The 17,219-nt window shown below is 36.0% G+C and overlaps 1 protein-coding gene across 1 annotated transcript; it reads left to right on the plus strand.

The window, feature by feature from the left end:
* The first annotated feature begins 13,562 nt into the window (after positions 1-13,562).
* LOC147295540 (beta-amyrin 28-monooxygenase-like) lies at positions 13,563-15,646 on the plus strand. The gene is made up of 3 exons (XM_086232300.1): positions 13,563-14,563; positions 14,782-14,969; positions 15,116-15,646. Exons 1-3 carry the CDS (start codon positions 13,600-13,602, stop codon positions 15,419-15,421), a joined length of 1,458 nt encoding a protein of 485 aa, XP_086088426.1. The 5' UTR covers positions 13,563-13,599; the 3' UTR covers positions 15,422-15,646.
* Positions 15,647-17,219: the final 1,573 nt, after the last annotated feature.

Below are 17,219 nucleotides of genomic sequence, written 5' to 3' on the forward strand. Positions count from 1 at the left end.
ATAATAACATTTACTTTATTAGATAATGAATATATCTTAACTCACATTTTTGATAATATTAAGGGAGACTTAGAGTGCAGTCCATTTTATTATGAGTCTTTCTTAGACTAAGATCGATAGTGATTTAGGGTTTTTAAATAAGTCCTTTTATTTTTCTTCTTTAACGGCTTTATGTTAGGTTTTAACTCCGAGATTTTGGGCGAGGCCCAAAATCTCGGAGTTAAAACCTAACATATAGCCTCTACAAAACCCACTATACACCCTAGGAGGGGAAATACATTTCAAATAGAGGGAAATATCCTTTAAATCGGATTAAAAATATTTTTCTATAAATTATTATGAATTAAAAGGATTTTCTTATAAATTTTAAAACACCTCCAATCTCTATCTAAAAACTGTTTTTCTAAATAACCTAAGCCTAATTATCTCTAATAATAATATGATAATATTATATAATTATATTTTCTTATAGTTGTTAATAATATTAGTAGTTTAATATTTATTGTACCACTAACATAATAGTATTATATAAGCATATATAACTAAATTTCGATAATTGTTTCAGTTTTTCAATATATATTTCGGTAATAATATATTGATTCGGTTTATTTCAATAATAATTTTCGATAGTCGGCTTATAATATACCAACTTTTTTCGGTTTCAGATTGTGAAAATCAGTTTACCAAACCACAAAAATTTTGGTCGGTTTGGTAAATACCAAACCAAAGAGCAGTCCCTTGGGACATTTGAAGGATGACTGGGCTGGGCTGGTGTTAATAGGCCCAGATTAATTGTTGTTTAGTGTTTGGGATTTAACCCATAATTAAACAAAAGAAAGAGTAATGCTATTTGGACCAAATTAAGTGATCAAATGAGAGGGACCAAATGAGATGTCACTTGGGGAGGTGGTCCTCATCTCCATGTGGTTCTCATCTCCACATCTCCCCATGTGACACCTCACTTGGTCCCTCTCATTTAATCACTTAATTTGGTCCAAATAGCATTACTCAAAGAAAAAAGTTGAACTCATAAGGAGAGACATCACTTGAAGACCATGTTTGTTAGATTGGAGTATTGGACTAGGATCGGATTAGGCTAAATAAGCCACTAACTTGTGTTTGGTAACACACAATATTAATTTAAGTTGGACGGAAGAGAAGAACTTACCTGCAACGTAGGTGATGCCACCTGCTATCCCTATTCCCCCCCTCTCTCTATCTATCTCCTCTCTTTCTCTCTCTCTCTCTCTCTCTCTCTCTCTCTCTCTCTCTCTCTCTCTCTTTCTCTCTCTCTTGTGATACCACCTATCCCCCTAATATATGTATTTAAAGTAATTATAGCTTTGTTGATGCACCAAACATAAGACAATGTTATTTTACTTATCAAGCTTTCTAATCTGACACAGTACCAAACACATGATAACACTTAGTTCAGCTTATTTCAGTCCAACACTATCCAGCATAATTCATAAAAATAGTCCAATTCAACACAGTCCAACGTGCCAAACGTAGTCGAAGAGAAGTAGGACATGCGATTGATGCTCTACTTAATTTCTTTTTCTTTTTTGTCATTAATCTACATATTTACATTTTCTTTTAATTTCGTAAAAGTACAAATGACTTAAGATTAAATATCGTTCAACTAAAATACTCATGAAGCCAGTCCACAGAAAATATTACCTTGAATATTAGTTCACGGACAATGCACTTAAGTCGATCACTTTACGTGGCAAACTTCCAAATACAATGACTTTGTTGTCACCTGACGCATTCATAACTTGAATGCAATATCAAAACAATTGGTTGAAGCCTACACGAAGCATCTAGCTCTCGCGAGTTATAAAAGTCTAACTTGTTTGGAGAATTTTATATGAGATAGGTATTCCCACACTTTTTCTCTCTAATTTTATTTTATTATTGACTTGTGCATGCTAAGATGCTCTTTAAAGAGCCCTACCGTTGAAGAATCTAGTCATACAAATTTGAGTGAATGGCGTACTAGTTTGTGGATACGATTTGTCTTGATCAGTGATTACAATTCTCCCCCTATTCATGTCGATGTCGTGAAGTGTACATGTGCGAGTTAGGTGAACAAGTTAATTAAGTTCTAAGTAATAATGCCGACAGAGCTAGAGATATATATAATATTTAGGGCAAATTACACAAAAGTACCTCAACTAACCACCCTATATCACTTGAGTACCCCAATAAAAAAAAGTTGCTCGTAGGTACCTCAATTACTGATTTTGCACACCCAAGTACCTCCGTCAACTTTTCCGTCAGGCCTGCCGTTAATTGCCTACGTGGCACACTAGAAACATGCCACGTGGATAAAAAAATAAAAAAATTTTAAAAAATGAACTAATTATTTAAAAAAACAAAAAAAAAATTAAAAACTCAAAAACTTAAAAAACAAAAAAAACAAAAAAAATGGCAGGGGAGTTGCAGGGGCTAGCTCCCTCCGCCTCCCACCCCTCCCTCCCTCCGAGACCCACCCAACCCAGCCATCCCCCCCTCCGACCCCAGCTACCCTGCCGCCGATCCACCCACCACGCCGCCGACCCACTCGACCACTCACCCCCTCTCTCCTCTCTCTGCCTCACTCTCTCTCTCTCTCCTCGCCCTCACTTTCTCTCTCTGCCTCGCTTGCTCTCTCTCCCCGACCGAGCCACCCACCCCATTTCTCTCCCCTCCCATCTCCTCTCTCTACCTCACTCTTTCTCTCTCTCTCCCCGAAACCCCAGCCCCGACCCGCCCGCCCTGAGCTCCACCTTCGTTCAAATCTATAAGAGAGAGAGAGAGAAACAGAGGGAGAGAGAATGACAGAAAGAGAGAGATGGAGCTGGTGGCCGGAGAGGGGAGGGAGGTGGGTGGGTCACTGGGGGAGGCAAAGGGAGGAGGGGGTGGGTCACTAGGCTCGGGCTGGGCTTGGGCTGGGGTTTCGGGGAGAGCGAGAGAGTTAGAGAGAGAGAGGAGAGGGGCGTGGAAAGAGAGGGGGTGGGTCGGCGGCGTGGTGGCTGGGGTCGGCGGCAAGGTACGTGGCTGGGGTCGGAGGGTGGGTGGCTGGGTTGGGTGGGTCTCGGAGGGAGGCTGGGAGCTAGCCCCTGCAATTCCTCTGCCATTTTTTTGTTTTTTGTTTTTTTTTATCCACGTGGCATGTTTCTAGTGTGCCACGTAGGCAATTAACGGCAGGCCTGACGGAAAAGTTGACGGAGGTACTTGGGTGTGCAAAATCAGTAATTGAGGTACCTACGAGCAACTTTTTTTTATTGGGGTACTCAAGTGATATAGGGTGGTTAGTTGAGGTACTTTTGTGTAATTTGCCCTAATATTTAATGCCAACACTTTGACAAATCGTTACTGCATAGATTTGTAGATTAACAAATTCCGAATTACGATAATAATGCTTGAAAAATGCAAAACCAACTCAACTACGTATAGCTTGTAGCCGGTGTTGAGACAATGACTTACATTGTTAATTAACTTATTTTAAAATTAAGAATAAAGAATTCAAAGTTCCATATTGATAAGTTAATTTTGACCTGCATATATGCACTAGTACTACTGCATATAAAGCATTGCCGTCCCTCCATAGTTATATATATATTGTCAAGCCATATCACCTGGCCTAAAGCTTATGTTTATTGTTCTGCAAACTTTGCAGGAAAAACAGTGTTTAATTAATTAGTTGGAACAATATTTCGATAACATTAATTCTTATTTTTAGTTGTTGTGGTCCTTGTGGATGCTGGCAATTTAATTATCTTGTATTATCGAAGCACAAGGTCCAGCTTTAATTCCACAAAGAAAAAATATTGTTCAGTATTAAAAGTTTAAAACTCATGATGAGCTCTGCAGTCTGCATCAACTCCTCCTCAATTAGTAAATGTTAAGCCCTTCTCAAAGAGAATGTTGGGATCTAAGCCTAATATTGACTCATACAGATTTCAGGTTCTAGTTAACCCTCATGTGAGATGCCCAATAGTCGGTTCGATTTAGTATTGGGGCTTATCAAAACACTACAACAATTATAGCTTATAGCCACTTTGAATTGAAACTAGATTGAAGTTAGTGACAAATGACATTTTTTAGAGTCACCAATTAATATTTTAGTTGTTTTTAAAAATTTTAGTGGAATTAATAGTTATTTTACGATTCACTAATTTATATAATAGTTGACTAATAAGTAGTTACACAAAAATGGTAACCAAATTGAAAAATTAGTTGGAGATTTCAGATTTATTCCTTTTCCACAACAATTCCAACTGAAAGAGGCAAATGTAGGATTCAAAAGTTGTCTTAATTATCATTTGCCACTTAAGGTTTAAACTAATTTTAAAATGGTGACACTGTCGTAGTTTATTGTCTGCAAACAATAGATATACTCACTGACACATCAAAATGTTCTCATTGCAGATTATGGGGAAGTGTGGAGCAGCACTGGAACACACACTTGCGTGTGAAATGAGACTTAAAGGTATATGTGTTAATAAATAACTCATCCTTGGACCATTTGATATTTCCAAATGGTGGGGCCGCTTCAAAATTGTGAAGGAGTAGATGTCTGAACACCCTTTAGATCTCCCTTTTATCAGATCTCTTGATCTCTTGTTCTTGGTAAAGAAAAAAAGAGAGCTCTTGATCCTTTCATCCCATCTGCTTCAGATCTCTCTCTCCCTCTCTTGCTCTTTCTCCACACATGCTTCCGATCTGTCTGTCTTTATTTTTTATTTTTTTGCTTCAGATCTCTTGATCTTTCATGCACCACACCTGCTTCACATCTCTCTCTACACCATCCCAACACCAAATAAATCGGGAAAAATCTAAACAATAACAGGACCATACTAGAATCGATCGGCATCAGGTCTGTGTGTTCAACTATTTTTTTGTTTTTGTTTTTTCTATTTTCTCTATGATTTTAGGGGTCTTTATTTTGGGTTTTGATTTCTCATTTCTGGCATGGATATTTGATTTCTCATGTTTGTTGCCATCTGCTGAATTACTATTTGAATTATATATTTTTGTTAAGATTTGGGTGCTTCATTTTTATTATGGACCATTGGACCAAGTATTTATTGGAATTTTTTTTCCAGAACACAGAAGAACCATCAACACCAATGGTGAAGAACAATCACACTTCAATATCAGCAGCAACAGCCACAACCACTTTACACATACGTTCCATTTTTTTCTTTTTTTTTTTCTTTTAAAGTTAGGGAATTTTTCGGATGACAAGAGAGATTAAAGCATTAAGATCTACAAATGTATTTTCTTTCATTGTTTTCTTTTATATCATTATACACTGTATTTCAATTGATTTCAATGTATAAGGGTTTATAATAATTAATTAATTATTTGCTTTGATTTTCAAATACTGATGTACTATCATAAAATTGTTAATACTATTATAATATCAGATTGCGCACAGACTATGACTAAAGTCCATGGAGGCATTCTTTTAATTCAAGTTGCTCTTCACCAATACAGCAACTATCTGCAAAACAATGGTGAGCCTCTATTTTCAACTACCTGCAACATTGGTGGAGGGAGAAACTGTCAGCAGTGTTGGACAGTTTTTGTCTCCAAACTCCACCATTCCAAAAATTTGGTTTAGGGAGCCACATTGCCACCCCTTTCTACGACCAATAGCCTAAAAGTGACTACAGGTAGCTATTGATCCTTTAAACCAATCTTTATTTTAAACCAATCTTTAGTTGCTAATGCATCAATAGATAACATAAACCAATAGTGGATTTAAGAGGAAAATAGTGTAGTGAAACCAACAAATTTGGTATTTTTCGATTTCGGTACTTTTCGGTTTTGGTATTTTTTGGTTTGGAAATTTTTGGTAAATTTTGGTTTTCGGTTCGATTTTGGTAATTTTGGTATCAAATACTTTCGGTATATCTTCAATTCATTTTCGATTTAATTATAATAATACTAGTTATTATATATACCAATATAAATTAAAATTTAATCAAATATGATATATAACATATAATGTTTGATGGATATATATTTGCACGAGTAATATTGGTAGTTTAGTATAGTACTAGTATTAATTGCAATATATACTAGTATAAGTAGTTTAATAATATATATATTAGTACATATCCTATTAATTTAGTTTGTATATATACCGATAAATCTTAGTAGATATATATATATGCATCATTTATCTAAAAATGAGGTTCTTATTTTCCTAAAAATAATAACATTACTTTATTAGAGAATGAGTATATCTTAACTCACATTTTTGATAATATTAATATAATTATATTTTCTTATAGTTGTTAATAATATTAGTAGTTTAATATTTATTGTACCACTAACATAATAGTATTATATAAGCATATATAATTAAATTTCGATAATTGTTTCAGTTTTTCAATATATATTTCGGTAATAATATATTGATTCGGTTTATTTCAGTAATAATTTTCGATAGTCGGCTTATAATATACCAACTTTTTTTGGTTTCGAATTGTGAAAATCAGTTTACCAAACCACAAAAATTTTGGTCGGTTTGGTAAATATCAAACCAAAGAGCAATCCCTTGGGGCATTTGAAGGATGACTGGGCTAGGCTGGGCTAGTGTTAACATGCCCAGATTAATTGTTGTTTAGTGTTTGGGATTTAGCCCATAATTAAACAAAAGAAAAAGAGTAATGCTATTTGGATCAAATTAAGTGATCAAATGAGAGGGATCAAGTGAGATGTCACTTGGGAAGGTGGTCCTCATCTCCATGTGGTTCTCATTTCCACATCTCCTCATGTGACACCTCACTTGGTCCTTCTCATTTAGTCACTTAATTTGGCCCAAATAGCATTACGTACTCAAAGAAAATAGTTGAACTCATAAGGAGAAACTTCACTTGAAGACCACGTTTGTTAGATTGGAGTATTGGACTAGCTAGGATCAGATTGGGCTAAATAAGCCACAAACTTGTGTTTGGTAACACACAGTATTTATTTAAGTTGGACTGAAGAGAAGAACTTACCTGCAACGCAGGTGATGCCACTTTCTATCCTTATTTCCCCCTCTCTCTATCTCTCTCTCTCTCTTTCTCTTTCTCTTGTGATACCACATATCCCCCTAATATATGTGTTTAAAGTAAGGTTCAAGTTCATTTTTGCCCATGAACTATATGGCCTATTTCAAATGGCTCCATGTAGTATCAAATGTTTCAAATGAACCCATAAACTAAACAAAATTATACAAAATAGCCCATTTGTCAAATATTAGAGGGGTAATTTTGTCATTTCATCAATTAACAATATTTAATTATTATTTAAATAACCAAAATTAATATAACTAAATTAATTATTAAAAAAAAAAAACCCACCCGGCTCGTTCCCCCACCCCCACCACCTTGCCCCTCCCTCCCCCGCCAGTGCACCCAGCCTCTCCCTCCCCTGCCAGTGCACCCAGCCCGTCCCTCCCTCGCCACCCAGCCTGTTCCCCCACGTTGCCCCTCCACCCTCGCCACCCAGCCTCTCTCTCTCTCTCTCTCTCTCTCTCTCTCTCCCGCGACAACCCCAGCCACTTCCCCACCCCCCACGTCGACAACCTCTACCGCCACTTTCAATCTTACTACGACGCACTCGACCTCGCCGCCTCAAACGACATCGTCGTTGTTGCTCAGCTCCTTCACCCTGACTGGCGCACTCTTCTCGAGAAGCCCTTCCTCTAGCTCGGCGACCTTCACCCTTACGTCTTCACCAACCTCCTCCGCTCCTTCCTCCACCAAACCGACACGTCGGACTCCGAAACCAACGACGACAGCGTCGGCATGGAATGTGCGGGAATGGTGGGGTTGATGTCGGTAGTAGAAGGGTGGTGAAGTGGGGGGATGGTGGGGTTGGGGTGAGGGGGTGGCGCAGGGTGGGTGGGGGGAGTGGCGGGGATGGGGAGAAGTGGAGTGGTGAGGGGGGGCCGGGGGAAGGAGGGGCTGGGTTGGTGGGGTGGATAGGGCTAGGTGGCAGGGGAAACCAAGTATGAAATGTACGATGGTTGACTGGCTGAGGAAAGTGAGTCGGACCTTGGCGTAGGCTCGACTTTACGGAGGATTTGGGTTCGCGGGTTGGGGTTTCTGGAGGGGCTGGGTGGCGGGGGAAGGAGGGGCTGGGTGTACTGGCGGGGGAGGGAGGAGCAAGGTGGCGAGGGTAGGGGGAACGGGCCGGGTGGGTTTTTTTTTAATAATTATTTTAGTTATATTAATTTTGTTTATTTAAATAATAATTAAATATTATTAATTGATGAAATGACAAAATTACCCCTCTAATATTTGACAAATAGGCTATTTTGTATAATTTTGTTTAGTTTATGGGTTCATTTGAAACATTTGATAGTACATGGAGCCATTTGAAATAGGCCCTATAGTTCATGGGCAAAAATGAACTTGAACCTTAAAGTAATTATAGCTTTGTTGATGCACCAAACATAAGACAATGTTATTTTACTTATCAAGCTTTCTAATCCGACATAGTACCAAACACAGGATAACATTTAGTTCAGCTTATTTCAGTCCAACACTATCCAATATAATTCATAAAAATAGTCCAATTCAACACAATCCAACGTGCCAACGTAGTCGAAGAGAAGTAGGACATGCGATTGATGCTCTACTTAATTTCTTTTTCTTTTTTGCCATTAATCTACATATTTACATTTTCTTTTAATTTCATAAAAGTACAAATGACTAAAGATTACTGTAGTGCTACAGTAACGTTGTCGCTACAGTAACAGTTTTTTTAAAAGTGGGCTGCAACAATAGTTTACTGTAGCGGTTGGGCCGGATGAATAGTAAATTTTAAAAAATTGACTTTAAAAAAAAAAAAACCCAAACATTTAATGATTAAATATTAACCCTTCAAAGTATATTAAAAAGGTTTAATAATTAATATATGTATTTAAAGTAATTATAGCTTTGTTGATGCACTAAACATAAGACAATGTTATTTTGTTTATCAAGCTTTCTAATTCGAATAGTTCAGTTTAACACAATTCAACGTACTAAACATAGTCAAAGAGAAGTAGGACAGGTGATTGATGCTCTACTTAATTTTTTTTCTTTTTTGTCATTAATCTACATATTTACATTTTCTTTTAATTTCATAGAAGTACAAATGACTAAAGATTAAATAACGATCAACTAAAATTCTCATGAAGCCAGTCGACAGAAAATATTACCTTGAATATTAGTTCTCCGTCAATGCACTTAAGTCACTTTACGTGGCAAACTTCCAAATACAATGGCTTTGTTGTCTCCTGAGTACCCGACGCATTTATAATAAAAGTCCAACTTGTTTGGAGAATTTTTAATGAGATAGGCCGGTATTCCAAAACTTCTTCTCTCTAATTTTATTTTATTATTAACTTGTGCATGCTAAGATGCTCTTTAAAGAGCCCAACCGTTGATCGAAGAATGGCGTACTAGTTAGTGGATACGATTTGTACGTCTTGATCAGTGATTACAATTCTCCCCCTATTCATGTCGATGTCGATCGTGAAGTGTACATGTGCGAGTCAGGTGAACAAATTAATTAAGTTCCAAGTAATAATGCCGGCAGAGCTAGAGATATATATAATATTTAATGCCAACACTTTGACTAGTCGTTAGACTGCATAGATTTGTAGATTAACAAATTCCGAATTACGACAATATATGCTTGAAAAATGCAAAACCAATTCAACTACAGCTTGTAGCCGGTGTTGAGACAATGACTTACATTGTTAACTTATTTTAAAATTAGGAATGAAGAATTCAAAGTTCCATATTAATAAGTTAATTTTGACCTGCATATATGCACTAGTACTACTATGGAAATAAGAAATGTTTGTTGATTAACTCTCCGATTTAATTAATTACTTAAGCTTCTTATGGGCCATTCCCAAATCTAACAATGATCTGGGACCATAAATTACTATTATAATGTTGAAATTAATTAATTAACAAGAAAGAGATATTTTAGATTTGTCGATGTTGTAAATTGCTGTTAATTATAATGTAGAAAAATTGTATTCCTGCTGAAAAATATATTAAAGAAAATATTTGGGTACTCAATTTTAAATATTAATTTTGTATTCATTACCAATTATATAAGCCCATAATAGAATTCACTATCTTCTCTTTCATACTTATAGTGAATTTCATGGTGAATTAATGTGATTGATAATAAATATAAAGTGATATTCAAAATTGTGTATCGAAGCACTGTGCTCATGTATTAATGCAACACATTATACATGAGCTAATTATCTTATTCTGTTATTGCCTTGGTGATGATGTCACTGATGATACCGTCGTTGACTCGTTGTCATTCTTTTCAGAGAAAAATACAATATTCAATAGTTGTTACTTGTTAGTCCAAGTTGTCCAACTGCGAGGTTCTTTATAGTTTTGATCTCTACAGACTACAGTAAGCAATTAATTAGCGGGCAGCTTCTAGAACACCTCTCTTCTCTCTTGATCAGTATGTTGTGCATTAGGTCGATCCAATTAACATTATTACACCCCTCCTAGTATACAAATTAATTAATGGGTCAATTATTCCTTGATGTTGATAAGGATTTAGAAAATAATTTAATGTTAATGTATAGAGTAAGAAAAAAAAAACAAAAGTCTTTGGTCGCTCAATTAACTGTGCCACATTAGATAAATCATCTCCAATAACTTCTGTAAATAGGCTCGTTAAAATAAGTATCAGTCAACTCGTTAATTTAAACAAATAAATTTGACTCTTCAAATCTTAAAATATTAATTTGGCTTTTCAAATCTTAATGAAATCTTAAATTTGTTTGAAAAAATTTATTGTAGATGCTCGAATTCTATTCATACTCTACCAAATGCTCTCAATAATATATACCTTAATTACTATGTTTTTGTAAACACTAAATTCCAGTTTTACCCTGTGACCAACATAAAAAAAAGGGGATGGTCTTGGGCCTCTTGGCGGTGGTGGGTGAGGCTCGGTGGTTGGGTTGTCTGTTGTGGGGTTTTTTTTTTAAAAAAAAATACTGATTTACGGGTAAAAAATGGATGTCTTAGAAAAAATTAGATTTAGGATACAGTGAATATTTAATAGGGTATGAATAAAATTTTCCTAGTATATAAGCATAGGAGATTAGAATTTGATGATCAAGTGCCCGAAAGAATAGGGCGTATGCCATTTTGGTTTGGGTTGGCCGCAGACTTCAAAGGTCAAAACACTTACACTCCTTGGTCACCATCAGAGCAGATTAAATTCCACATCTTTATATTAAAATAAAATAATCTGCTTACACTTACTTATAAATTAATGATTAATTCGTGCCTCATGACTTCATGAGGAGCTACTAATTTACTAAATAACTTCAGTAAAATGAGTAGGACGGTATCGTTTGACTAAACATATATAATTAAGATTGATAATTTGAATGATCATCACTTAATTAATTTTAATAAAATCAGATTGAAGGAGATTTGATGCATCAGGAGATCATAGTTTCTGGTTGAATATTGGTGGAGAATGAGCTTGATGAAAACTTGTATGTAGCACTGCTATACTCCATTGTGAATTAAGCAGAGCATTATTTATTTATATGTAAACTAAATTTACGATATTATAATTAAGTACTAGGGCTTTATAGAGGAGACTTTCGTTGGTTAGTCTGCTTCTTACGCACCAAATGAGGTGTCTTCAGTCGCAGTGTTATTGTTTGAACTTTTGAACATCTTTGATGATATGGTGACTATTCTGTTATTCATATGGTCAAAGAAGAAAAAGTTAAAAAACAAAACAAAACAAAACTAGACCTCTCAGTGGATCGGATTTTGATCCAAATCTAATCCGAACCCGATGTGATTAATAGGATATAGATTTGGTAATTCAATCCGATTATCTAATTTGTAATCCGAATTCGATAACCTATTCAGTTAACAAAACAAATATAGATTTTAGTATATCCCATTTAATATAATATATAACTTATTTTTCTATATTTATTATAAATATTTTATATGTATATGTAATAGTAATTTGATTTTTTATACACTAAATTACTTAATATGAATAAAATATTTTCAGATCGGATTAGCAAATCAGATATTCAATAATTTAACAGATCGGATATGGATTTAGCTATTAAAAATCCATCAAATTATCGGATCGGATTCAGGCCAATTTGCTCCATATCCGATCCATTGACATGTCTAAACAAAACTCTATGGTCCATACTGTAAGAGCATCTCCAACAGATTCTAGTAAATTCAGTTTTCAAATTGTGATTTGCTTACCTATGTGGCAATTTGAAGAGTAAAATTTGCTATTTGAATTTTTTGTTCTCCAAAAGACTTTTCTAACATGAATTATTTGTATTTTTTTCTATGCACTAATTATTTTTTCGGAATTAAATTATTCAAGTAAAAGAAAAGAAAGTTTAATTTATTCAACTTAAAATTTATTATTATAGGAGAGAGAATGTAAATTTTATAAGAATTATAAAGAAAATTTAATGTCATTGATTTGAAGAAAGAGAAATTAGGCTTTAAGTTGAAGATTTATTTTGAAAAGTTTTTTGGAGCCCACAATAATGTTCCCTCTCTTAAAAAAAAAATGAAGAATTCTTCATTTGAAATTTTGAATAGTCTATCGGAGATATTCCCTATATATTATATTATTATCAATAGATAAAACCAAAAAAATAAAATCTGGTTTAGAACAAGATTTGGCGTAGAATTGGGTAAGTGGCAACTGGCAACTGGCAACTGGCAAGTACTTATGAGAATTAAATAATCAATCAAATCTTGGTCAATCCGGCCAACCCAGCTCATGACTCGATCATGAGAGTAGGAAAACACTCAAATTAGTTGGACGTGTATTCTTTTATTTTTTGGTTACATTTGTGTGAATCCAGCTCTAAATCTAATCTAAAACTAATTTATTAAAGTATTATTATTTATTTTTACCATTTGAGCCAACCAGAAACTATGTGTCAAATTTTTATTAATCAATAATCTTTTAAAAATAATACACCAAAGTAATCCTTTAAAAATAGACTTTTACGGCACGTAAGTGCACATGCGGTGTTGCATGCAGGAGAGATTCATTTTTCTGTAACTTGTACCTTTGCCTAGGGCGCGGAGATATATTCTTCATCAGTTCATTCTAATCTATAATATGATTCCTTTACCTAGAAGCTCTCTTATCCCTTTTGCAGTAATCATAATTTATAGACAAAAAAACTCATAACTAAGATAAAAATTTATTTAATATCTCCATTATTTATTTGATTATCAATTGATACTATACATGATATGACCGTTTTCTACTTAAAAAAAAAAAATGTATTGCCAAACATTTTATGTTAATTAGAGTCTTACAATTTAATGACTCGGTCTAAGAGACTCTTCTCTTAGTTAGTAGAGAATTCCTTGTAAAGATATATAAAGTTGAATAGACAAATATAACACATGTTTATTAATCAAATGGGAGAGGACTTTGGGAACAGATCACTAGTCCCGTACAACCCCTATATAAAGGAGCATGCTCGCTATAGGATAGCATTCTCATCACTCATAAGTCATAAGTAGTAGCACCTAGGAGCTAGCTTCAACCATGGAGTTTATCTACATTTTCATGTCCTTCCTCCTCCCGACCACCATTGCTTTCATCTTTTACGCTTACAAATCCAAATCCCACTCCCCTGACCAAACCAATCTCCCCCCAGGCAGTTTCGGATGGCCAATCATCGGCGAAACCTTTGCCTTCATAAACCACGACCACGAAAAGTTCGTCGGTGAAAGAATGAAAAAATACTCCTCAAAAATCTTTAAAACAAAAATCCTCGGCGAGCCAACGGTGGTCTTATGTGGCACCGCCGGCCACAAATTCGTTGCTTCCAACGAAGACAAGCTGTTTGTTGCATGGAGACCGCACTCCATGCAGAAGCTCTTCCGCTCCTCTTACCAAAAAGCCCCTTCCGCCGCCATCCCACGACTGTCGGAAACGCACGTCGTTCGAGCGCCCGGCTTTTTAAGAGCCGAGGCCCTCGTGCGCTACGTGGAAGTCATGGATTCGATGGTGCTCGACCACTTGAAAACGCACTGGGACAACAAACAGGTCGTGGAGGCTCACCACCTCTCGCAGCTGCTCGTTCTGACTCTCGCGTCTAAATTCTTCATGGGGTTTGAAGACCACGCGCGCATTTCGAAACTCGCCAAATTGATGGATACGATGATGCTGGCGCTCCATATCGTTCCTTTGGATTTCCCGGGGACCACGTTTAATCGCGCCATGAAAGCCGCGAAGGCGGCGAGGGAGAGCATTCAGTTGGTGATTAAGGAGAAGAAGGCGGCTATGACGACGTCGTCTAACGGCGGAGCGAAAAAGGATGAGGATATTCTGTCTTTCATGATTAATACTGCGGACCCGGTTACGGGCGGGTGCATGCCCGACAATGAAATTGCGGATAAGATTATGGGAAATTTGGCGGCTGCGTTCAATTCACCAGCCATGACTACTGCTTTTCTCGTCAAGTTCCTTGGAGAAAGACCTGACATTTATGACGGAGTCCGAACTGGTAAATCATTTTTCTTACATGTTTTTCAAAGTTGTCGTGGATGTACTACTCATCGTAATTTTAGTTATTATACACGGTCAATATTTACATTAAAATTTATCAAACATTTTGGTATTGTTTTTTATACTTGTAATATTTTTTAAAATATAATTTACCAAACAGATTAACTGATTTATCGATCTAAACGTAAATTACTATCCTCAATCACTAACGTACAGAACAACTGGAGATTGCAAAATCCAAAAAAGCTGGTGAGGCACTTACTTGGGAAGATATGCAAAAAATGAAATACTCATGGAGCGTAGCACTTGAATCAATGAGACTCATACCACCTCTTCAAGGAACGTTTAGGGAGGCTGCATCCGAATTCACTTACGAAGGTTATACAATTCCCAAAGGCTGGAAGGTAAGTGCATATGTAGTACTAAATATATAAACTATTATCTCAATTTTTTAGATCTAATTAATGTGTCAATATTTTATCTATTTGTATCTGTGTCTACTTTGTATCTTATTTATTTATAATAAAAAAGGAAATTTAATATTATGTAGGTGTACTGGACAGTGAGCACCACAAACATGAACCCAGAATATTTTCCAGCGCCCAAAGAGTTTGATCCAACGAGGTTTCAGAAAGTGAGTCCGCCACCCTACACAAACATGCCATTTGGGAGCGGTCCTCGAATTTGTCCTGGAAAGGACTACGCTCGCCTCCAGATTCTCAGTTTCATGCACCATCTTGTCATAAGGTTTAAATGGGAAATAGTCAATCCCAATTGCAAGATCTCAGGCGGCATGAACCCATTTCCAGTTGATGGGCTTAAGGTTCGCCTCCAGGCCCAACCCATTTCGGCTTAATTGAATGCATCCGTGGGCCGGGCTTAATTATTTCCAATGTTTCATATTCCTAGCTATTATATATTAACCATGTGATAAGAAGTGCTAGTAGCTAGTAGCTAGTGCTGGTCAATGGGCTGCTGGCTTGTTTAAGCTACAACCCCACGTTATAGTCGATGCTTGTATGCTGTCATCTTATTTTGTTGTTGTGAAATAAAAATTTGCAGATATTGGCTTTTTGTCTCCTATGAATCAATCAATGTTACAATGAACCAATTACTGTTTTTGTGCTAAGAGAAATTGACCGAATTATTGATAATTATATATGTGTGGAATAGTGTCACTACAACATGGAAAGTTATAATATTAGCCACAATAAAATTGTAAATTAGAAATACAAAATTGTAGAAGTAAATATGTTAGTAGTAGAAAACATATCATGAATAAGAGTTACAATATTAACATATCAAATTTTGAGGATCCAAAGTTGTTGAAAATAAAATCGGAATCGTATCATGAATAAGGATCGTATCCTATGAACTTTGCTGTTTTGGGTTTCAACCCATATATAATACCCAAAAGAAACTCAAACCAATAACTAGATACTTGATTACAAAGTATATGAGGAGTGGAGTTTTCAAAACATATCTATACAAAGAAAATACCGTTGAAAACATATCTATACCGAGAAAATGCAGTTGCTGATTGTTGGGCCTTCTTTGGGCTTACTATAAATTTGGGCTGCATGCAAATTGGAGAGTCTTCTATTGATATGGGCCATGTAATGTTGGATGATTTGTGTAGAAATTTATTATATAATTTATTATCACAGGGCAGGCTTGTGTAACCGCAGAGAGGGAAAGAGAGAAGAAGGAGAGGAGAGAGAGAGAGAGAGAGAGAGAGAGAGAGAGAGAGAGAGAGAGAGAGATACCAGCTGTGGTATCCCCGGGACATGTAAGTCCCTCTTTATAATTCAGGGTGAATTGGATCCCCTTCGAGGCAAATCATAGTCGGCCTTGAACAAATGGGAACTCTAAAAATTTGAATGTCCGAGGGGGTCACTTGACTTGTCTAGCCCAGGACCAGCCCTGAAGCAAATTTTGTATTCCTATACTTATCCTATAATGTCTCCAGAAAAAGAAAAAAGAGAAAGTGACAAAACAAATTAAAGTCACATGATCATTCATCTAGATCAATTCAAGGGGCGGCAAATGCAGTTAAATTATTAATTTGAAGCCAGAGCACCATTGCAGTGTTTCAAACTTGTGTCATGCCATGGGAGCAAACTTTCCACAATCGACAACAATAATTAAGCAGAAGATCGATGATCGATGACGTACTGTTCATCAAAACCTGCTGATAAGTGCATGAATTATTTGTCTTGCTAGCTAGGTGCCCTTTTTCTATGGTCAACGCAGCAATTCGATGGTCACCATAATTTTGTTCTCTGCTAGTAGTCACCATAATTAACGTGTATATACTTTCATCTTCTATTCTTACCAATCCAAAATGATATGAATGGTTGGGGCAGAATGAAAATTACTCAAAAATTTTCAAAACCAACGCATCAAGGTCGCCTATGGGGGAGGGGGGTGGGTTAGAATGAGAAACATATAAAAATAAAATTCGTTGATCAATTACTGTATAAACTATTAAACATACCAGCATATGCATCTCACCGGCCAAAACCATACCAGCCATCTACAGTACTCTTTCTCCTTCTTTAAACATTTCACTCAGTGCAACTCTTCCTCTCCTCACACTGATAGCATTTGATACAACTCGGTAAACTTTTAACTTCGATTGTGCTAAATTGCTA

The sequence above is a fragment of the Dryas octopetala genome, chromosome 2, assembly GCF_963921425.1.
Source record: "Dryas octopetala chromosome 2, drDryOcto1.1, whole genome shotgun sequence".
Lineage (NCBI taxonomy): Eukaryota > Viridiplantae > Streptophyta > Magnoliopsida > Rosales > Rosaceae > Dryas > Dryas octopetala.